Genomic DNA, 23,831 nt, shown 5'->3' on the forward strand with positions numbered 1-23,831 from the left:
GGGACAGGCTATCAGTGTTTCTCAAATGTGGCCACCGGGGGCTTTTCTTGAGGCCACAGCCTCCTGGGCAGTGACTGAAGAGGGGATGCAAAGCAGCCTCTCCTCCAAGGCCACTAGAAGGGCGGCAAGTTGCAGGTTCCAGGTGGCAGGCTCCTGTGGTGGGACTTTGGGCTCTTGCCCTGGACCCCAGCCTCGCGGCAGCGGATACCAGCTCTGAGCTCACACACACCCCATTGTCCCTGGCCCCTGCAGTCTCCTCCAGCCCCAGGTTCCAGATGTGTAGTGGTGAGCTCCGGCCCCCAGCCACAGTCTTCAGGCTACAGCCTTGGACCCTGGACTCACTGCCCCCCACATTGCCCCTGGCCCCACTACTTCCCCAGCCCCCCATCCTACCCCACCATTGCCCCTATGTCCCTACTCATCTCCCCATCCAGGACTTAATTTGTCCCCTGGCTTGGCAGGGCTGAGTAAGTCTGCTGTGAAAACTGTTATTCGTACAGTCGTTAATATCACTTTTCACAGCCTCCCAGCTAGCTAGTAAGACTGCTATGAAAAGTTATATTAACAAACGTTACCTTTCGCAGCAGCAGACTTACTAACTAGCAAGTCTTTTAAAAAATGCAATCAAATACAAAAGAAACAACAAAAAAGACAAGAATGTGCAAAGCACCTTATTTGTGTTTCTATTCTGTTTAGGTCCAGTAAAGAACAGAGAACTGTACATTATTTTTATTATTGAGTCTGCAAAAAACACCAACATAAATAAATTATAATGATTTGGAGGTGGATATATGCATATTTATTTGTTTTCCTAAAGTTAATTAAGTATTTTAAGAAAAATTGTCATAGCGGCCACCAGCCACCAAAAAACGTATTGTGAGAAGCCCTGGGCTAGATACTACAGTCTCCACGGATTTTCTTCAAGGGTTACAGCTCCATATCTCACTCAAGGAGCATCTTTCCTATTTGCAGGGTCACCCCAGTGCTCTAAATGTTAGGCCCCCTGGGGGAGGCAGGCTCAGGCAGCTTGCTTGGCTTGGCATTCTCAGGCCAGCAGGACCTCGAGACACAGCCATCTCTCCCTACTGTAAGAAGTGGGCCAACAGCACTGTGCATTGCCCTCTAGCAACCTCCGGCTAGTGAATGGTCGTTGCTGGAGAGCAACGTCCAACAGCTTCTCTGGCAGGAGGGTCAGTGCAACATAGAACCTTCCTGGAAGCAGCAGCTGCATAACAGGTTTGTTCGCTAGCCATTGGATGATTTTGAAGGAGTCATGGACACAGTGTGCTCAGTCACTCTGACCCCATTTGTCTCATGGTGGCAGCTGAGCACACACCGATCAATGCATCTGTTTGAGTTTTCTGGTTGCAGTGTTTATGGCAATTGGCAAGGGGTTTGTTCGTCAGACATATTAACACTGCTAGACCCATCTGCCCCCGGAGTGTTAGAAGGGATCGCTCATTTGAGACAGGGAGGGTAGGAGATCATCCAGCACTTTGGATGTGCATCAAACTGTTTTCTGTAACTCTCCTCCCAGTGGCAAAGAGTAGGTAGAGTTACTGGTTAGCTGCTCCATTAGTCTCAGGTTTAAAGAGTTGGTTTTGAATAGTCCTAGACATCTTAAATTAAAGCTAGTTAAGAGCACTCCAACTGAAGGGCTCCATTTTCTACACAACAGAGAGAACATAAGTCCCTTACATTGCTGCTATACTCCTTTGCCTTGATCCAAATATCCACCAGGTGTAGAGAAAGGGATAGCCTCTACGACCCATTCATTCCTCAGCCTTCTGAACTAAGCCTGCCAACAGGGTAGGGTGCCAGTTAGGTACCAATGCTGGGCGGGCTGGGGTGGACTTTCTACCAGGAAGTGGAGTGAAGCATGAAACTCAAGTCTGGCCATTACTGGCCTCTGCATGATTGCAAGTGGTGACCAGTGCCAATGAAAGAGCAGGAACTGCCGATGCCAGCTGGTGGTTAGTTGAAGCACTGAAGTCTAAGGGTTGAGAGCTTCACTATAACAAATATTTATGAATAAAACCTGGACTAGATACCTTCTTTGCATTTTGTCAAATCTGCTGTGAAAGTGTTCTTAGAAAGAACATGTGCTGAGTCATCATCTGAGACTGCTATAACATGAAATACATGGCAGAATGTGGGTAGAACAGAACAGGAGATATACAGTTCTCCCCCAAGTAGTTCAGATGCAAATTTAATTAACACTTTTTTTTTAACGAGCGTCATTAGTATGGATGCGTTCCTCTGGAATGGTGGCTGAAGCATAAAGGGACATACGAATGTTTAGCATATCTGGCATGTAAATACCTTGCAACGCCAGCTATAGAAGTGCCATGTGAACACCTGTTGTCACTTTCAGGTGACATAACAAGTAAGAAGCAGGCAGAATTATCCCCCATAAATGTAAACAAATTTGTTTGTCTTGGCGATTGGCTGAACAAGAAGTAGGACTGAGTGGACTTGTAGGCTTTAAAGTTTTACATTGTTTTATTTTTGAATGCAGTTATTTTTTGTACATAATTCTACATTTGCAAATATTGTAATAAAAAATAATAATATAAAGTGAGCACTGCCCACTTTATATTCTGTGTTGTAATAGAAATCAATATATTTGAAAATGTAGAAAAACATCCAAAAATATTTAATAAATTTCAATCGGTATTCTATTGCTTAACAGTGCGATTAATCATGATTATTTTTTTTTAGTTAATCATGTGAGTTAACTGCGATTAATTGACAGCCCTAATACAAGTATAACCACTTTGAAACTTCGGCAATGTGCTAAGTAGAAACAAATCCATTTGGATAAGCAGGACCAGTTGCTCTGACATTTCATTCACAGTTTCACCCACCCAGCAAAAAAGAACCAGGAAGGCCACGCACTTCCTCACTGTCCTTCCTGCACATGACATGGTCTATGTGGTTTCTGCTACTTTATTTCCCACCCACAACTAAATCGAGCAATTTATAGCACATCAGCCTGTTTCCTGCAATTTAAGTCTGACGAGGTCTTTAGCTCATGGGAAGCTTGTAAACTAGTCCATTGTCCAGGTCTGTGATCATAAGAAGGTAAGCAAACCCAGTACTGAGTGAGACCCTGCAGTAAGACAGATTGTCAGTACTATTTCATAGCCTACTAGGATTAAAAGTTTCATAGCCTGTTTTCCCACAGCTTTCAAATGGTACAAATTCATTTCTGGCCCTTGTGATCCAATGTGTGACTCCTTAAACGCTTTCCTAGTCCCTTAAATAATCAGTGATTCCTGCTGTGGTCCACAACTGCACACAGCATGTCCCAGACCTTGGAATAGTTTAACTTTCAGTTCATTCACTAGCTTTCTGAACCATGTTCAAGTTCTTCACCCTCAGGTTTCTGCAGAACTCTTGTCCAATCTGCATCTCTGCTCATTTCCTCCTGCTCACCAATTCCTCTCCAGCCTTTCTCTTAGCCTCCTTGCTGTATTTCTCCCACACACCTTTTATCGATGCAAGACTTCCTTGGAAATACCCAGCAGCCACCCTCACCTACATTTTCTTGGAAGAGTACTTTGTGTGGTATCTCAGCACTGATTTCCCCAGATACCTGCACTACATCTCAGTTCTACTCCTCCTCCACCTCTGAAGTGTATTGTTGGAGAACTTTAATTAATTTTTAAGCAACTTTGGGCAGAGTCCCTGTTCCAAGCAAGAAGCCACTAAACCCCTAGCTACAGTTGACTTTCCCAGGTTTTGACCTCTGAACTTTCACTCGGCTTACAGAAAATTTTGTAAAATGAGCTAATCACTAGGTGGTGTGGGGAACAGAGCTCTGAAAGTAACTGGAATGCTCCATATCTCCGTTAGTTAATGTTTGTCAGTATTGAGGAGCCATACCATTCTAACTACACACATCACCTTGCTCCCACCAGCCTCTGCAAGCATGCGTCATAAGCCACAGGCAGCGTTGTTGTAGCCGTGTTGGTCCCAGGATATTAGACAGACAAGGTGGGTGAGGTAGCATTTTTATTGGACCAATTGCTGCTGGAGAGAGAGAGAAAAGCTTCTGATTTTACACAGACCAGAAGAGCTCGGTGTAAGCTCAAAAGCTTCTCTCTCTTCAATACAAGCAGTGCACAGTTTACCATCAGTAAGGCAAAACAAGAGTTTCTCCTTTTCTGACTTTCCACAGAACTACCAGGGCAGTTAAAGTAGCTCAAGGCCTGTGATGATACAGGTGGTGGTCTGCAGCACTGTCCAAATGGAATCACATTCTGACAGCTGCACTTGAAGCAATAGTGCAATCCCCAAAACACAACAAGAATATGCTGACAGCCCTTCTTACTCAAGCACAATGTTTCTCAACAACCGGACCATGGACTGGCACCGGTCCCTGAAATCTCCCTGACACAGGTTAGGAAGGCAGCAAAATGGTCTCTGGTATTAAAAAGGTAGAGAAAACTGCCCTAGAGCCAACAGATAGTTTGCTGCCAGTTACTTGTCATTGTGAGGCTCATTATTATATGTGCCAGTAAATCCCTCACAAATTCTCAATTTACAGACAGTTCAAGCTTTCCCTAATTACTCTGCCATCGTTTTAGTTTTCCATTTTATGCTGATGCTGCCCAGGAGCGGCGCCAGGATTTCTGACGCCCTAGGCGGAGGGCCATTTCGCAGCCCCCCCGCGGGTCCGGTGGAGCTGCCGCAGTGATGCCGGCGGGCGGTCCGCTGGTCTAAAGGCTCCGGTGGACCTGCCGCAGGCATGGCTGTGGTAGGTCCGCCGGAGCCTTTAGACCAGCGCACCATCCGCCAAAATGACTGCAGCAGCTCCACCGGAGCCTTTCCAGCAGTGGACCGTCCACCGACATGACTGCGGTAGATCCACTGGACCCGCTTGCCACCCCCTCGGCAAAATAGTGCCCCCCAAATATTCTGGCGCCCTAGGCCATTGCCTAGGTCGCCTAAATGGTAGCGCCGGCCCTGATGCTGCCATTGCCAGTGCTGTGAGCATGTGCAGGCGTGTCAGAGACATGGGTACATTTCTAGTGCGCCCGTAACTATAGCAATAGCACTTACAGGCCTCAACCAACATCAGAGCCCATTCTTCTAGGGCAAACTGTGAGTCCCTGCCCTGAAAAGCTTTCAATTTGAATAGAAGACAGGGTAGGGAAAGAGACAAAGCAGTAGTAAAAAATGGTAGGCCATGGCACGGAATGGTTAAGTGACCTACTCAGGATAATACAGGAAGCATGTTGCAGAGACTGGAGTCGAAGCCAGCTCTCCTAAGGCCCAGCCAATGCCTTAACCACAAGGCCACCCTTTCTGTTAGGTAGTGTGGCATCTAGCACTAGCGGGCATGGGCTATGTATCTACACCATGTTTCGCTAGGGAAGATGTCGGTTCTCAAGATGCACTTTAAGTCACATGGCGGGTTCTGTTGTGACACTGTAGAATCAACTGAAAGGCAGTTCTTCACCATTTCACCCAAAGAGGAACTATGTACTATTGTACACCTGGGGAGCTCTTCCCTTTCTAAATAAACATTAGAGCAGCTGGTCTCCTGGTAATCCACAGACTTTACGTGAGATAAACATTTCTTGCCCTGAAACAATCACATCTTGGACAGATTTACAATTTGTACTATCAGGCTGACAGGAACCCTGTCTTGAGTCCTTTAGAACTGTGTCCCACTATGCGCCCAAACAGCCCCAAATTACGCCACACAAGTTAGAACTCAGTGGAGTAGGGTTTCTGTAACTTCTTACAAAATGTTAAAATGAACCCAGTACAGTCAGCTTAACAGATACTATACGGCTTTGAGAAAACTAGGAAAGACTCCCTGATGAGAGCTGTATAAATAAAATACTTGATAGTTAAAACTATCTTTTCTTCTGACAAAATATTTAGCAAAGGTAGAATAAAGCTAATTGGTGGTATATGCATTTGAGTTCAAGTAAGGCAACTGAAGAAAGCATGGACCATTCTGATTATGTAAAAAGTCAGTTAAAACATGATATGCCTTAAAAATCATCATTAAATTGTACTAAAAGGCTGCAGGCAAGTATCAGTGATTTCAGTATGTTTGCCTGTCATACTGAAAGGTAATCTGTGGAGCAAGAAATAAAGTTGAACGTGAAAAAGTCAGACTCCTAGTATTTTATCAACAATAAATGTATAGCAGTTGCTACTTTATGGTCATAGACCCCACAAAGCATTGTACAAGTTCCCCATTAGATAGTGCAGAATACAGAAAGGATCATTTACCTCATCATAGAGGCTGGTCCTGAAAGGTGTCAAGGGCATTTGGCATTTCCCAGCAGGTTCTCGGCACCTTGCAAGATCATCCCCAGTTCCCCATGCCAGCTAGGTATCCAACTAATTAGATAGCGCTAGCATGTCTCCACATGTGTCCTGTGTGCGCCCAGATGATTACACTAGAGTGCTTGCATGGAGAGCAAGAGTCAGGGTAGTGAGATTCCCGCATTGTATGAGACAAGACCATGGGCACACACTTTCAACACTCTACATGCACCAAGGTTGGTGTTTCTGGGACACAGTTCCAGTGGGTGAGTCCCTTCTTTGGAGAACCATAACCTGAATAGTTTCCAGCAAAACGGGGGTATTTAAAACCTTCTCCACAAAGTTAAAATCCATAGTTTGCACTCAATAGACTCAAGCATCTTTAACCTTAATTCCACCTTGATTGCTAGTGAGCATTCCCTGGGGTTTTTACAGCTGCTATAATGTGAGACCAAGGAGTGCGGAAGAGGCTGTGGGCCTTCCTCATCCTCAGGGCTGTAGGAGGGCAGCCTCACTAGAGCACACTTCCTATGTTCCTGGTGATGGAAGCCTGTCTCCCAATGACCTTGGGAGGCGCATGGGAATAGGATTCCACTGGGGTGAGTGGATCTGCCTCAACCCACTCAGCACATCTGCTTCTCCCCATCCCCACATCCCTCTTTGCACCCACAGCCTGCACCTTCCCTTAGCACCCTTACCCCAAGCCTATGGTCCTTATGCCCCACTCCCAAGACTTAATGCCTGGGTACTGTCCAAAGTGAGAAAGCTCCAGGGTGTGAGGAAGAGAAGGCAGATGCCTCAGAGGAGGATGTTGGCCTCCTGTTCTCCCTTTGGGTGTCTCCATATATATGCTATGTGCCAAGAGGATTAAAAAAGAGCGCTTGCATGGTCCTGCTTTGAGCAGGGGGTTGGACTAGATGCCTCCTGAGGTCTCTTCCAACTCTAATCTTCTATGATTTGACAAGAGGGAGTCCCACTGCTAAGAATCACAGGTTTGTCTGCTACAGAAGCCACCTCTTCCCCCATCACTTTGCCCCTCCCTCAAAATGCTGGAAGCCAGAGGATCTGGGTGAAGAATGAGGAGAACTGGGCACTTGGAAGGAAGAAGAGATAAGTAGGAGTAACTCCTTCCCCTTCCTGTTTGCTTCTGCACATTTGCGGGACAGGAGAAACCCCAGTAAGTCTTTGGAGAGCTATTGGCTCCCTTACAGGCCTTGTAATTAATATTGTCCCCTTCATGCCCCCATAAACATTCTACCCCATCAGTCAGGTTGCAACTTGAGATCAATCTCTGCATAACAGAATCTAGAGGCTCCTGCCTGCCCCCTTCAGAGGTCATTGGTCTCCAGCTCTGACATGCTAATGTAAGATTGCTGGAGCTAACAATCTGTACCAACAGTCCAAAACCCACTGAGATAGTGACTCTGGAAATTAATTTCATTAGCTAAATATTGGCGCTGCACTCAGCCAGGGGAAGGCGCTACACTAAATTCTGTCTCCTGCTTTTCTTTGCTGCAGAATGGCAAAACAATTGGTAACATCTCTAATTTCAGGGTGCAATAATTTAGCTGCCTTTGACCCCATTCACATCAAGTTTAGAAGAACAACTTCTACCTTGGCCCCATATCTAGCCTGTGGTAGGGCAGGGGTAAAACCTCTTTAAAGCCCTGCCAAAATGCTGGCTACAGCCTCCTCTCTGGCCAGTAGGCCAGGCGTAGAGATGCAGGTACTCAGCAGGGAGCCCAGCTGCAAGCCCTAACGAGGGCTGGCTCAGATGAACCTGCTGGGCTAAGTAGTGACGGCTGGGCTGGGGCAGGAGAAGGCTATAAAAGCCCTGGGCAAACCTCAGTGGGGAGGCTAGCCTGGGAGGAGACAGGAGGGCAGTATCTCCATCTCCGTGCCAATAAGGAAGCCTCAAGGGCCAGGAAACCCTGGGGAGGGTCTGTGGGGCACTAACTGTTGGGGGATCTGGGAACTGCACAAGCAGTGTAAATAAAGACACCAAGATGATTCTACAAAAGAGGGAGCGAATATTCTTTATTAAACCAGCTTAAACACAGGGCGCAGGCACAAAAGTGGGAGAGCCTGTGCTCACCCTGTGACATAGCCTATCAATTTTGAATCCAAAGTGATTTCTGTGGATTTCAACAGAGGATCCAAAACTGGGCTTGTTTGTGCACTCCACTGTGGCCTGAGCTGTGGTCTGAGGAACGCGGTCTCTGACTATGGCTTGGCTATGGTTATATCTGTGTAAAGATGACTTATACTGGTATAGTTACTCTCCTTGCTGTATGGGAACAGTTATACCAGTATAAGATACCTGTATACTAGTATCACCGTCTACACTAGGAGGTGGTACTGCTTGAATTATAAAACTTTAACTACTATTATCAAAGAGATAGAACTTTTTAGTGTAGATAAGCCCTACGATCCTATGATGTGCCAGTGATGCTCAACAGCCATGGAGATTACTGGGAGAGAAGGGTACTTAAAACCTTGTATCACTGGACCTGAGCTGGCCACCATGTGGCACTATCCTTGACTTTAAGCTGTAGACGGACCACCACTTCAGACTGCTTGGCTCAATATAGTGCCAGAGGCGTCAAGGTGCAATTTTGAACTGCTATGACTATGCTACCTGCAGTGGATTTGTAGAAAGTGCTGGTGTCTTTTCTATTGCCCAGATTTTCCAATGCTGTTGCACCTATGATTTAAAGGAGAGAACTGGACAATATACTGTAGAGCAGGGGTGCCCAACCTACAGCCCACGGGCCACACACAGGGTCTCTCATAAGGCCCCTGGCCTGCTTCAACACAATATACTAACGACCGATTCATTAACTTTTTGTTGGCACATTTACATCATTTTAATTTACATAAGTGTGTGAACAGACAACACTGTACATAGGAACAACCTATCTGAATACATACAAAAAAAGCTGAACTTAAAATATAAATCAATACAGGTGATTTTAAATCTTATTAAAATATATAGAATCTGTTTGGCCCACACAAGATCATGCTTAGGTTTATGTGGCCCTCCTACGTAATAAGATTGGGCACCACTGCTGTAGGGGACAATCATACATTGGCTCCTTTAGGGGGGACAAGATAACCTAGCAGAACAGCCCTCCTATTTTTTATGAGCCTGGGTCAGTATCAGTGAAGTGAAGAATGGACAGAGCTCTGAAGACACGCTAGCTTCCCAGACATTCAACAGCACATCCCATTATACAGGCAATCCTCAAATATTAATAGCTAACATGCCATCCAGATTCCCAAATGCTTTGCAGATTGCTGACATGGAGCTGGTGGGTGGGGTGGAGGAAAAGGGGTCTGGAGAGCTCCCGAACTTTTAGAGGATTATAGACCAGCCTTTATTTTTATATTTCAGAAGAATATGTGAACAGCTCCAAAGAGGGATCAGTAATAACATGCACCCTTTCCTCAACCAAAGAGACATGAATCCCAGCTTGCCATCTTACCTTCTGAAATAGTCTTCTTGACTGTTGCAATGTAGGCATCTGGCTCATCATCATAGGTGAGTTCTTTCCACTGGGCCCAGTCCCTGAAAAACCCTAAATAGTCGTCACAATCCTCCACTCCACAGAACAGCTTGACCACTTTGTGTGGGGGCCTCAAAGCTTCCTGCAGGCTCCCAAGGACGTCAGGGATGTAAAAGTTCTGCACCAGCTCGGCAGACAGCAATATGATGATGCATCGGCTGCTGCTGAATCGATCGAACTCCTCCCAGGGAATGGCAGCCCCGTACTTCACTTCATAGCTCAGAACCCGCTGCTTTCGGACTTGCCGGCACGAGAAGAAGAGGTTCTGAAGGTACTGACACCATTCACTGGCATCCCTGGCATACACAATCAGCACATCGCATCCCCCAGGGGCCCCTGTGCAGATGCAAGGTGAAAGCAGAGAGAAGTATTAAGCTCTGCAGCCAGAATCTTACCTCAGTTTTGGAGCAGAGAAGCAAATTCTTGTGTCTTCTAATTTGTGAAACGAGCAGAACCTGATGGGACATTAGGAGAGCAGATGCAGAGAGAATGAACAAGTGGCATTTGCATTCACAGAACAGCTGTAAGGATAGCTAAACTTGTACTTGCATTTCCTGTTCTAAAATCCGAGTAGTAGGTCTTCCATTCTCTCAAGCCACCCTTGCAGGGGAGAAGGGGATTTCCTGCTCTGTTTTGAGTGAGATAAATCACAGGTGGAAATTTTCAGATTGTGTGTGAGTTGGGGGGCGGGAGGGATAAAGAGTTTAATGGGGGGAAAAAAAGTTCCCTCTAGGGTGAAAACTGAATTCAAATTAATGACAAGGACATTGCAGATTTGTAAGGGTGTCCTAGAAGTTAAACGCTCAGGAGGAGTTGACACTAAATATAGCACACCTGGAAAAGGAAGATCTTTATTTAGACAAGGTGTGTCAAGTCTTACGGGAAGCTACTATGATCTTCATGGGGGCCAGGCGTCTGCTCACTTCTTAGCACCATGCAAACTGCCTGAACGGCATGTGCATGTGTGTGCGTGTGTAGCTGAAATGAGTCAGCTCAGTCCCCCAGAGCCTGCAGTATGGAGCCACAACAGCAACCCCATAGTTCAGGCTTCAGATCCTCTCCTCTGCAAGCTTAATTTTGACCTCCTCTCCTTTAACTTCCATAAAGGAAGCTTTTTGCCTGAAGTTTAGCAGATTGTGCTTGGAGAGAAGGAATCGACAAAGCAAACAACTCAGCCTTCTGGCAGCACCAAAGCATCTGTCAGTATTACAGCCAGAGCCTCCTATTCCAGGAGAGCCCATGCCTCTCCACTATTGATTTCATACTCGTGTTCTAGAATATAAGCACTCCTGGCCATGAGGAAAGCCTTGAAGGGTGAGCCAAAGTGAAATGATGCAGTGTTATATCCGCATGTCTAAAGAGATCGTTAAAGTATGAACTTCCCCATTCACCAAAATGGGGCATTGACTCTAAAACCTGAAGATTACAGTTCAGTTTTCATTGTTAATTTCAGTGCTGTTCATTTTAGCTGGATGTTTCTCCTAATCTGCCTTTCCTATGCTCCCAACCTGCCTCTCAATGTGTCCAAACCCCCAGAGCACCCACCCCCATTCAGGGGCAGCTCTAGGCATTTTGCCGCCCCAAGCAAGGCAGGCAGGCTGCCTTCTGCGGCTTGCCTGCGGAGGGTCCGCTGGTCCTCCAAAGCCGCAGGACCAGCGGACCCTCTGCAGGCAAGCCGCCAAAGGCAGCCTGCCTGCCACCCTCGCGGCAACTGGCAGAGCACCCCCATGGCTTGCTGCCCCAAGCACACGCTTGGCGTGCTGGGGCCTGGAGCCACCCCCACCCTCCTCAGAAAAAAATAAAAAAGCTTTTATAAGAAAAATAGGTGTCAATCTCCAGTTTAGTATAGCAAAACTTCTGGCAATCTGGGGACAGCATAAGTGTGGATTTATCTAGACAGGTGACTGCACAAGTTAAATGTCCACATTTAATTCATTAATATCAAATCAAAATTAAGCAGCCTCAAAAGATTCCATTGTGCTGCTGAACCCAGGAGCCTTGCAGCAGAAATTAGGTTCAGCTAGCCAAAGTATGCAGGGCCTTCATCGTGGCTCGTGCGGAGGGCTAAATTAAGGCAGACAAGTGCCTGGGTCTGTGGGTCCCAGTCATGTAATGACAGACAAACCATTATTTTTCTTCTATATTGAAGTTGATTCTAACCCTTATGGCTGAGAAATGAGGTGTGACAGTGTGACCCAGGTGTAACCAATGCAGTGATGGTTTCCTGAGTCTGCAGACGGGCTCTAGCAGTGGCTGAAGCAGCAGCCATTAGACTCCAACAATTAATGGATCATACCCCAGCTACAGTGAAGATAGAGTTATAAATGAACTACTAGGACCGCTGTATTTCTCTGGGAAGATGCAGATCCCAAAGCATATGAGAGCTGGGGATATTCTTAGTTGATTGTTCCAAAGTTAGATCCTAACTCCCAGATGAGCAAAACCGGAATCTGACTGTCTTTAGGAAACACTGCAAAACCTTCCTGTGAATTTTAAGTTGTGTGAGCATTTTGAGGCTGCAGCAGTGCAAGGACACAAGGGAACAGGGAGCCTCCTTCCTCTAGCACTTGTGCACAAGATGCAGCCATAGTTTGATAGCCTGTACATCCAGGCTACCAGCTCTGTTAGTACTATTACCTCTACAGAGGGGGCATAGCCAGAGCCCTGTCACCACTGCACTGTGGTGAGCAGCTACACAGGGAGGCACGACACCTGTTGGTGAGTACATGTCAACTGTGCCTTCCACAGCCATAATTCTTCTAGCCAGCCTCTTACTCCCTAACAGACCTGTGCTAGGGTAACGAATGTATGGATTCCACCAGCTCTCCACCTCTGAACCAAGGCTGCAAAACGTTAGCTTGTTTAGAGTCAGTGGGATGGAGGTGTTGAACACGTGAGTGTTGGTCCACAGAGAAACAGACCCAAGGAAATCCCCTCGTGTTATAATCAAATGCTTTAGCACTCTGTTTATACAGATATTCTTAAGTCTAAGAGTCAGGAGTTTTGACTATTTTAAAGAAAACTAAACCTCAAGCAGTCTAGAAATAGTCAGTTAAGACGTCAGCAGCAACCATGCCTACTCTTCACCCACTTCCCCTTCTTGCCAGTGGGAGGGCACAGAACTACACTTCATCCTGGTTCTGAAGCATCAAGCACATAAGAACAGCCATTCTGGGTCAGACCAAAGGTCCATCTAGCCTAGTATCCTGTCTTCTGACAGTGCCCCAGAGGGAATGAACAGAACAGGTAATCATCAAGTGATCCATTCCTTGTCGCTCATTCCCAGCTTCTGGCAAACAGAAGTTAGGGACACCATACCTATCCATTCTGGCTAATAGCCATTGAAAAGCACCAGCCAGTGCCAGAGAAAAGTGCAATGAATGGGAAGTTATGGCATAACCTGATCATAAGGTGAATGTCTTCCTAACACGCCCAATGTCTGTTAAAGTAAACACTCAAGGAATATAAACCCTCACGCTTCCAGGTACACGGCAACAATTATCAGCTGTGGCTGAATAAGGAAATCCACAGTTACAGATCTACCTCTTTTCTCCTAGTAAGCTCCTATCCTCAGTTATATGTGTTGGCAGTATGTTCCACAGGTTAGTTTGCATGATGTAAAAATAGAGTAGACAGTAAATATTTTTAATTCTCGTTTAGCAGAAACTCATTTCCTTACCCTAGATTATGATAAAATTAAAGAACTTTGAAGTGTTGTTTATGCTTCTGATACTGTTTAATTTCTGCATTGCTCAACTTAGAGAATGAAACGCTGTTTTCTTTTACTTTATAACAAGACACTCTGATGGATCCAACCCATGTTCAGCAGCACTGCAATCACTGCAGGAGCATATTAATTTTCTAAGATTATTTTCATGTCATGGAAAGATGTCCACGCGTCATAGGTTTTGCAACAGCTTACAAGTACAAGATATAAGCTTTGTGCCAAATTTGAGCTGAAGTTACCCCCTTTAATGTCTACTCTGTAAAACACACTGCATTGCAACATCATTCCATTTTGCATGATAAGATTATAAATGAGCCTGAAAGCCCCTTCTGAGATTGAAGACCCATTGTATTAGGCAATGTGTAGATGCAGAATATGTCAACACTGCAAATGAAGGTGTAATTGAAACATGCATACACATACCCCCACTAGCTTTAATCTAGCTGGCATGGATAAGAGTGGTAGCGAGGACGTGGCAGCACGGGCAAACTGCTCTGTTTGAGCCGAGCAGGGACTCTAGGTATGTATAAAGTGTCCACACCAGGGTCTGTGCTGCCGCATCTTAATTGCTATTGTTACCCATGCTGGCTAGATCAAAGCTAGCATGCCTGCTCCAATCACACCTTCATTTGTGGTGTAGACATAGAGTCCCTGCCTCAAAGAGCTCCCAGTCTAAGCAAAAGCTAGGAGAGGGAACTCCTCAAATTCACCCATGCTATAAGTTGACTAATTTCAGTGGAGCTAGAGCAAGGGTCGACAACCTTTCAGAAGGGGTGTGCTGAGTCTTCATTTATTCACTCTAATTTAAGGTGTCACGTGCCAGTAATACATTTTAACGTTTTTAGAAGGTCTCTTTCTAGAAGTCTATAATATATAACTAAACTATGTTGTATGTCAAGTAAATAAGGTTTTTACAATGTTTAAGAAGCTTCATTTAAAATTAAATTAAAACACAGAGCTCCCCAGACCGGTGGCCAGGACCTGGGCAGTGTAAGTGCCACTGAAAATTAGCTCGCATGCCGCCTTTGGCACGCGTGTCATAGGTTGCCTACCCCTGAGCTAGAGCAATGGCTGCATTTGGCCCATCATGTGTACTATCAGTCGATGACATGGTCTGGGATCTGTCTGGATGGAAAGCATAAATAAAACCATTATATTTTCCAGGGAATCAAATATTGGTATTTGATAAAGGATCCAATTTTCCTCCTGTTGAAGAGAATAGACAGTGACTTCAAGTGAAGCCACAGCATATATTATATAAAGACTACATTAATATGAATAGGTCCGAATCCTTCAGAATGAAAGCATTTCCAAGAGATGCTGACTATCCTCATCTCCCAGTGAGTCAATGGGAATTAAGGTGCTCAGCACCTCCCAGGCCTATTGGGTTTAAGTTATACAGGAATCCTAAGCATGCATTCTCTAGCTGAACTGTGTAACAAAGCAACAACCTAATCACCTCAATAATTATTAACTAACATGTTATCAAAGGCTCCTAGGTTTATTGCACCCGGAAACCAGCACTTCATTTAAAGCCTCACAAGCAAAATACGGGGAAATAGCTGAAAAAATAACCAGATAAAAACCTTGTGAGCAAGATCATCTCTTAGTGATAAGAACACAAGATTTGCATTAGATAGTGTGTGACCCTAAAGCAGTTCTGCTTGCCACTTAGAACAAGATATTGTTTAACGAAGAGAAAGTAATTTTTGGTATCTGCCTGTCCATCCCTTGAGACCTCAGTCTGAATTATTTTTACATCACAAGGAGACATGCATCAGTAAAACTCTAAAGTTGCTTCACACCATTGAGATGGCACGTTTTTTCCCCTTTTAGAGAAAGAGAAAAAGCACAAACACGTAATTTCCCCTGCAAATGCAGTAAGGAGAACTTGCACATTCAGCGCCAGCAATGAAGGTTTACACAACAAAGACCAGATCCTGTTCCCATTGGAGTCAATGGCCCTAAGCCAATGGCATTAAATTTTAGCCATGTCTTCTACCACAGCCTACAATAGGTTATAGGCTGCCTTGAGCTGTTTGGTGCAGAGGATCATGACAGATAAGGCAGCTACGTGGATGGGAGTAGAGTGGCACATAATGGGCACTGAAAGCTTATCAAGACACCTTGGAAGACCCTGCCATGTGGCTGGGCACTGTGGGAGACAAAGCAAGGGGATAGATGTGTTGCCTGGGTGATTTTTCACTTTGAAGTATGCCCAGATGTTAGGAGCACTGAATCAGCACTATGCACCTCTCCTCTCCCCATCCCATCCCCGCCGGTCGTATTCAGAATAGGATGTAGCAGGATGAATATTGCTTCTACTAGCAAAAATTGCATAGCCCCATGACATCAGCCTGAGGGAAGCAGGCTGCCATGGAGGAGCCCAGGGAGCTTTGTGAAGGCCTGGGCCATCTATGAGTGTTGCAAGATAGATCCTGAGGATCCTCCATGGGTTATGAGGTGGAACCCTCCCACCCAATTCCACAGGGGAGAACGAGGTGTGCATTCTCCCATGTAATGCTGTGGAGGAAACACTGCATATAGGGAACACTGCACCATGGGTACCATTCCATCCTACCCATATCAATATGAATTAACTCATTCTGGGTGATACACATTAACCCCGCTTAGGCCCTGGGGTATGTCTATACTGCAGTCAGAGGCAGGACAGGCATGCTCACACAGCACTAGCTTTAATCTAGCTAGCACAGCTAATATAGCAGGTCTGGTAGAACAGGCTTCAGAGCAACCTGTAGAAGCTTGCCTGGAACCCTGGGTAAGTACTCACATTGCTAGCCCCTGCTAGGGTCCATACTGCCATGTCTGCATGCAATTTTTAGCACTGCTAGCAAGATTCAACCTAGTACAGGTCTGCCTACCTGCACTGCAGCCTCTAACTTCAGCATAGCTATAGCCTAAGGGTAGATCTTCATTGCAGGTTCTCTACTCTCAGTTGTAACCACAGATCCAGGCTTGTGGACTTTGTGTTTCCAAGCCTGTGCTTGAGTGTTCATACTGAATGTAAACCTGGGCTTACAATTCCCGGGCTTGAGCCTCACAGCTGTGCTAACACATCCATGCTGCACTACATGGATGTTTCAGGGCCATGGCTTGAGCTGCATCCATACTACAAAATAACAGCGCTTGGACATAAGTCTGAGCAGGACTTGGGCTCTGACCCACCCCTCTAGCACGGTCCTTGAACCCGGTTCTGAGTGCTGGCCGACCCAAGTCAGACTGATTTGTATGTGGATGAAAAGGGGGCTTGGGCTCAAACCTGAGTAAGAGCCTGGGCTTAGTGTGCAGTGTAGACATGCCCGAAAAGGCCGGGGAAAAGGAGGCTAGCTAACAGTGAGCTAGCTAATAATCTGCACTTATCTTGCTGTGCAAACTTTTTGGAAGTGAAGGCATAGCCTGAGAAAGAGTTACAGTTAGGTTTCTTCCCCAAGGCAATATCCAATGGGTGTTGCTCTCAGCAGTGCCCCACATGAATTGCACCCTCCATTCCTTCTCTTTGGATAGCATTAACTGTGGCATGCAATGAGACTGCTTAACATGGCTATACTGAGTCAGACCAATGGTCTATCTAGCCTTGTGGCACGTGCCAGATGCTTCTGAGAGCATGAACAGAACAGACAATTTCAGTCCTTCCCCTGTCACCCAGTCTAAGCTTCTGGCAGTCAGAGTATTGGGGCACCCAGAGCGTGGGGTTGCAGCCCTGATCGTGTTGGCTAACAGCCACTGATGGACCTATCCTCAGTGAACTTATCTCATTCTTTCTTGAACCCAGTTATAGTTTTGACCTTCACAGCATCCCAGGCGGCTAGTCCCACAGTCAATCCACAGCGATCGGGGGCAACTAGACAACAGGCAAGGGCTGAGTGCTAGCCAGTGGACCTTTTGGGTAAAGAGATGGAGTTCACTCACCCTGCACCCAGCCCAGCCCATGGCCTCTGACTGGAACAGCATTGCCAGCTGGGTCCTGTGGCCAGGGGGCCCACTTTGAAGAGCACTGGTGGCCAAGGGCCACCAGCTCACCTCAGGCGGGGAAGAGCCATGGGATGAAGCAGTCACTGGCACTGGCGCAAGCAGCACTTCCCTGGGGCACAGAGGCTGGCCGGAAGGCAGCAGGTGCAGCGGCCAGTCCTGGGCGCAGCCAGCTATTCTCTAGCGACTGGGATGCCCAGCGCTCACCCGAGGGTCTCACGGCGGGAACCTGCACAGTCATCGCCCCCCGCTTTCCCGCTAGCGGGCACGTGGAGGGCGGCGGTCTCCGAAAGCCCGGGCAGTAGCAGGAGGTTGCCTCTGCGCGGCGAGCGCCCCCAAGCGGGGGGCAGGGGAGGCCGTGGACGCGGGGGGGGGGGGGCGAGGCGTGGGCTGGGCTGGGGGCGCGGGGCCCGGTGGGGGGATCCGCGCCGCAGGGGTGGCCGTGCGGGGAACCTACCTGGGCTGGCCATGATCCGGGGCTCGGGCGCCTTCACATCCCCGGCAGCGGCTCCTGGCCGGGGCGCTGGGGAGCTGCCGCCGCGGGACACTGGCTGCAGCCGGCAGCCGAGTGGGAATTTCCTCCTCTGGCCACTTCCGCTGCGAGGCAGCGCCGGGGGCTGCAGCCCTCCCCTCGCCGTGCCCGCCCCGCCTCGCCCGGGGCCGGCTGCAGCCGCGGTCCCCCCCGGGGCAGAACCGCCTAACGCCGGCTCCTTCCCTGCGAGCGCGGCCGAGCGCCACTGCCGGCTCCTCTGCCGTCCCCCTAAGGCTCCCACCCCCCGCCAGCCACGCTCCACTCGCTGCCTCAGTACCCCGCTCCCAGCCCCGTCCGGCCCCCTGCGCACCCCCTGCAGGCAGCGCCGCCTCCCTCCCGGAGCCACCACAGACCTGGGCCTTTCCCCGCCCTGGCACTACCCTGGCATTGCAGCCGGGCTGGGCCCCCGGAGTTCCCTTCCTGACTCCCCCAAAGTGAGCAGATCCCAGCCTTTGCCATCAGCGATGTTCCTGAGACCTTGTCTGTACAGCGAGGCGAACTAAGGGGACTCAGCTGGTTTAAATTCCCACCCTAGGTGGTGCAGTTCTCATCTGTGTGGGCACTTATCTCACACGGGGAGGTCCTCTTCCGAAAGCGGGTGCCCACCCATACTTGAACTGAAACAGCCTAAGTCTAAAGCAAGATGCATCCCTGTAATTAAAGATGGCACTTTACGCCAGTGTAGTTAAACCAACACATGCCCCTGTTTAGACCCTCTTGTTCAGGGTTAAGAAAGAGTGGCTTATTCTGCTTTTGTTTGAACTGATCTCTATTTCACTTTGACCAAGGTTATATCTACCATACATCTATGCCAGCATAGTCCTACCATGTAGGCACACATACACCAACAGAAGGGGGAATTCAGTGGTCTAGGAACACCACCTCCCAGAACAATGTGAGCTATGCCAACCAGCAGAACCCTCTTCTGCCAACCTAGCTGCACTACGCTGGGGATTTTGTCAGCTAGGTCACTGAGGGGAGTGGATTTGGGTTTGATTTTTTCAACCCTCTGACCAACAAGTTTTAAGTGTAAATAGGGCCTTAATTTAAGTCAGTGAGGGGTCCGTTCAAACAAAACCAATATAAACCACTCTTCGCCTATACAGCAGTCTGCAATGGTTTAACTATGCTGGTTTAAATCACCCCTTTATTTTAAATAGTAAGACTTAGGTAGACAAACTTCAGTACTCATCCCTTTCCTTCTGATGCTGTGCCCAGAAGAGCAGCAGTGGCATTGCGTGTGTACAGAAAGTTTTGCTTTGGATTTTATTTCCAATGAAAGTACTGATTCCCCCATCTGACCAGATTCTCAGAGCATAGGTGCTGGAATTAGTGGTGCAGAGGGTGAGGCAGCACCCCCGGCTTGAAATGGTTTCCATTATATCCAAGGTTTACAGTTTGCTTTAATGGTTCTCAGCACCCCCACTATACAAATTGTTCCAGCACCCCATCTCAGAGTGATGAGGATAATGAGGGGTAGGGTCACAGGTGTGGATGGCAAGGTTTCGGCAGCTGAAAGGAAGGTGGAAATATAAATAGGGCACACGTTTCTCTGCAAATAAGAAGAGTTCTTGCTCACCGGCCTGCAGGTTTGCCTCAGGAGAGGATGAATGCCTTGAATATTCAGGCTCATTGTGGCTGTATGGGGAAAGTAAGGGCAGGAAGTCAGCAAGCAGCAGGCATGCTTATAGGGATAGAGGGGAATTTGTCCTTCAGATGCACGTGCACCTGGCCTGTCTACCAATGTCATCATTTCAGCTACCAGAGAAACTCCATCAGAAGTTTACAAAAAGCAGTGACCCCAAGACAAGGCCGGAAAGAACAGGACAGCCACATCAGACCCCTGATTAACAGTAAACAGCTCAAAGCCATTGCGCACATTCATTCACATTAAGCCTGAATTTGACTTAGTATCTGACTAAATGGCCCCGGTCTTTTAAACAGACACAAGACTCTCCTTCCCTTCCAGTCCTAAACTCTTGTGCAGTATTGTACCATCTCTCCCGTTTCAGTTCCGCAGTGGCTGCATTTCAGAAGGAGATTTAGAAGCTGACAGAAGTCACTTCCAGTTTGTAAAGCCCCTTAGGATGAAAGCACCTAGCCTTCCAGGATGGAACTCAACCGGGGAGGGATTATGCTAGCAATTAATTAGTCCCAATGTTATATGTTTTTGTTCCAAATGAATAATCCTGGCCCAAGGAAGAGCAAATAGAGAGCAGTTTGTACATGAACAAAACGACATTCACTCCCCTTCCCTCGCACAATTCACGGCTAATTCTTGAGTACGCATTGCTCACCTCATATTCTGCATGGGAACTATTTACCTGTATGCCTTTCAGTCCCGTGCAGTGCTGCATGTTCCTTTCTAGCGCTAAGAGCGCCCTCATGTGTTGACAGCTGGTAGTTCATTAACAGAACTGGCCGCTCATTTAAGCCGGCAAACATCACTCTCCTCACCTTTCTTTTCTGAACGCTGAACATCTAACCCTGTTCTTCATGGGCAAACAGGGGAATGAGGAAAGTGCATGGAATTAGCAATTCCTACGTGTCTGCTTGCTCAGGAGATGTTTGCCCCATAACAGGAGAGTTAAAGAGGACCCATCCCAAGATCTTAGTCACCTCCTCCAGAAGGAATTCTTGGACTCCTGCATTCCGATTGCCACCGTGCTCCCATTAACTGTCAGTTATTACCCTTTGCTTGAAGTACATCTGCCTCAGTTCCACCTTTTCCTCACTTATAAATTACTTGACCCAAATCTGCCTCCTTACTCACTTGTCTCCATGAAGAATCAGCCAGTTCCACACTAGAAGACCCCTTGGAAACACAACTGCTTTAATGTTGCTCAGTCTTGACTAACTCCAGCCACTCCTGAGCTCCCCCTTTTAAGAAGGGGAGGCCTTTCCTCCTCTGTGATTTGCAGGCACTGCAATCAAAAGCCAATCGGAAAGGAAAGGAATATGACCTGGGCATGTGTGGAATCCAAGTGAGCTAAAGGCCATGAAAGTGGAATAAAAGAAGGGCCATTGAATCCTACTCACCAGCTGATGGTGTTTAGTAAGCTGGTATTCCCCTCGCTTTGTGGGGCAGTGCATCACAGTTATTTCCTCCATCTCTATCCCGCCTTAACTCAGTACTCTAAGCTGGTGCTAACCATAATGCTGGATTACGATCGCTCTTCCTCCCACCTCTGCAAGACTGCTTTCTGCCATTACAGTGTCAGCACTCTGTCAGTTGCCTCTTGCCTTTCGCCACTGCTTTCTCTATAGCCCAGCTCTCCAATCCCTAGTATGCGGAATCCTGCCAGCCACCTTATTGCACATAAAGAGAGGTGACCCCATGACACTCACATTTCAGTATGCCAAGATCTTGAGTCAAGATTCCCTCCTCCTTTTTAAAAAATGCTCAGATTTGTTGCAAGCCAGCCTCAGAAGTTCTATTCCACTTATCTCACACTGACCTCTCTCCCTTCTCATAATCCTGCTGCTGACAAGAAAGGTATCTCTTGGTATCTCCATTTTGATCAACAGCTCTTTTCTAATCTGAGAAGGAGCCATTCCTTCTCTCTTGCCTATGCCTCCTTTGTTTCGGGTCTTTCTTGAACTCCATCAAGGACACTGAGCAATAGTTTGGCCTGAGATACTAAAATAAAGTGTCACTGAAAGCCATTGGCTCTCTCACTTCAGAGGTGTTAAAGGCTCCACAGAGTTAATCAGTACCATTTACTGACACTGATGTCAACCTCATGGGAAGAAGGCATATGAGAAGAGTTGGTCAAAGTTTCCGATGGAATAATCCTGTTGGAAAATGCAGTTTTGTCTAAACTGAAATGTTTCAAGCGAATAAGTCAGCTGACAAGAGTTGACTGGAAAATAGCAATGAGTCATCTTTGTTATATTAAAATATTGGATATTATATTTAACATTTTATATTATGCATTGACATTACTGAAAAAGCATTTTACCTTATCAAACCAACCTGATAGTCCTAAACTGAATTTTTTGGGGAATTTGTTCCCTGGGACATTTCAGCTTTTTGTTTCAATTTGAAACAAAAAATAAAAAGTGTTGGAATCTTTTATGGAACAGAAATTCTCTTTTCCTACCAACTCTAGTTACAGGTTCCCCCAATGGCCAAGAAACTGGTACTAGAAAATAGAGGACTTACACGTGCTGTGTAATATGGACACATCAGTAATGTCTAAGCAGAGTTAAGGTTGCAACTAAGGTTCTAATGAAAGATAAATTTACCACCTCACTCTCCAGCAACGTATTTAACTTTCATGTGAAAGATTAACTCCTAGTGGCAAGTAGTTTTGCTCTGCTTTAAGGAAACAGAGCAAGTAGTGTCTGATAAAGAATTAAGTGACTTGAAATTGGTAAGCATCTAACATTTTCCCATGTGGGATAGATTAAATCTTTACTTTGAGTCACAAGCTTTCACAATGACCTTGCATATAGGATAGTCTAAGATGAGTGAGCAGCAGTGAAGTAGTTTGGGTTGACATTTAGAAGCTAGGATTCAGAGTTAACTTACTATAAAGACCAATGTAGCAGTTTACACCTTAGCCATTATTTCTGACTGTCCTTCTACAGACTCGGGAGACAGGACTGCATTATGGCTGCATTCAGAAGAGTTTCTTGGCTGAACATCATCAAGGTTCTTTCTTTGTTGCCTTTCTGCAAAACAGGAATAGATGTCCAGGGCCTTGCAGGTCAGCTTTCTAGCGGAGAAGTTATTGATGTGGAGTATGAGTATATTCTACATGTAATTTGTTTATTTTCACATACACTTGTCCTAGAACAGAGGTTTGTCAAACAGCATGCAGGCAAAGCCCTCACCCAGAAAGCCCAGCCTAACACTAGTGCTTGGTTTCCAAGGAATAATTGTGCCACAAACAGAGAGAAAACTCTCCTGCTGCTCTGCCCAGGAATTTGCAGAGCCCAAAACCATACCACACAGCACATCTTCCCAAGACTGACAATTTGCTTTCACACTAAGAAAGGAATCAGGAGAACACAATCACCTGATAATGCCTACTATAACAGTATAGAAGAAAGAAAATAAGCATAAAGGTAACCATAGCTCCGTTAAACTCAATCCTGTGATGCCAAGTGTTGGGCTCAGCCTTCCCAAAGACATTCCCTCTTCCAGCTCCCAAGTGGCCACTCTTACAGCCTCTCTCCTGAGCACTTGTGCAAGGGAAGGTGGGAGCTCAAGTCAACCTCTTGTTTGATGAGAACAGCTGGGACTTATCTATATGCAGAGTTGCACCAGTTTAACTTCAGGTGTTATTTTAAAACAGATGTGATTTAGTTAGTGCAAAAGGCTACATGGACTGGACACCTGTTGTGGTTTAGCTTAAACCTGCTCCGAATCATTTCAAGCTAAACCAAAGTAAGTGTCCACACAGGGTCTTAACTCAAATGGGTCAAGTTTGTCTCTGTCGGCAAAGCCTTAGGGTATGTCTACACTGCAATTAAAAACCCGCGGTTGGCCCATGGCAGCTGACTCAGGCTCATGGGGCTTGGGCTAAAAGGCTTGTTTAATTGTGGTGTAGACATTCGGGCTTGGGCTGGAGCCTGGGCTGTAGGACCCTACAAGACGGGCTGAAGCCTGAGCCTGAAGGTCTACCCTACAATTAACAGCCCCTTAGCCCGAGCCCCTTGAGCCTGAGTCATCTGGGACAGGCTTGTCATGGGTGTCTAACTGCAGTGTAGACATACT

The 23,831-nt window shown here is 46.7% G+C and overlaps 1 protein-coding gene across 3 annotated transcripts in view; it reads right to left on the reverse strand.

Annotated features, from left to right (window-relative positions):
• The window catches only part of PIK3AP1 (phosphoinositide-3-kinase adaptor protein 1), a 76,749-nt gene extending 58,642 nt beyond the window's left edge, over nucleotides 1-18,107 (reverse strand). Inside the window, exons 1-2 of one of the 3 annotated variants that reach the window (XM_030570382.1) lie at nucleotides 18,032-18,106; nucleotides 9,777-10,193 (exon numbers count right to left, since the gene is read on the reverse strand). In XM_030570382.1, the coding sequence (XP_030426242.1) occupies nucleotides 9,777-10,193; nucleotides 18,032-18,044 (430 nt within the window). In that variant the 5' untranslated portion in view covers nucleotides 18,045-18,106. Of the gene's footprint in view, nucleotides 1-9,776; nucleotides 10,194-10,252; nucleotides 10,324-18,031 lie in introns of those variants that run through there. The other 2 variants (XM_030570384.1, XM_030570385.1) reach the window with 2 other exon arrangements.
• Between the last annotated feature and the right edge of the window lie 5,724 nt (nucleotides 18,108-23,831).

Source organism: Gopherus evgoodei, chromosome 7 (genome assembly GCF_007399415.2).
Source record: "Gopherus evgoodei ecotype Sinaloan lineage chromosome 7, rGopEvg1_v1.p, whole genome shotgun sequence".
Classification (NCBI taxonomy): Eukaryota; Metazoa; Chordata; order Testudines; family Testudinidae; genus Gopherus; species Gopherus evgoodei.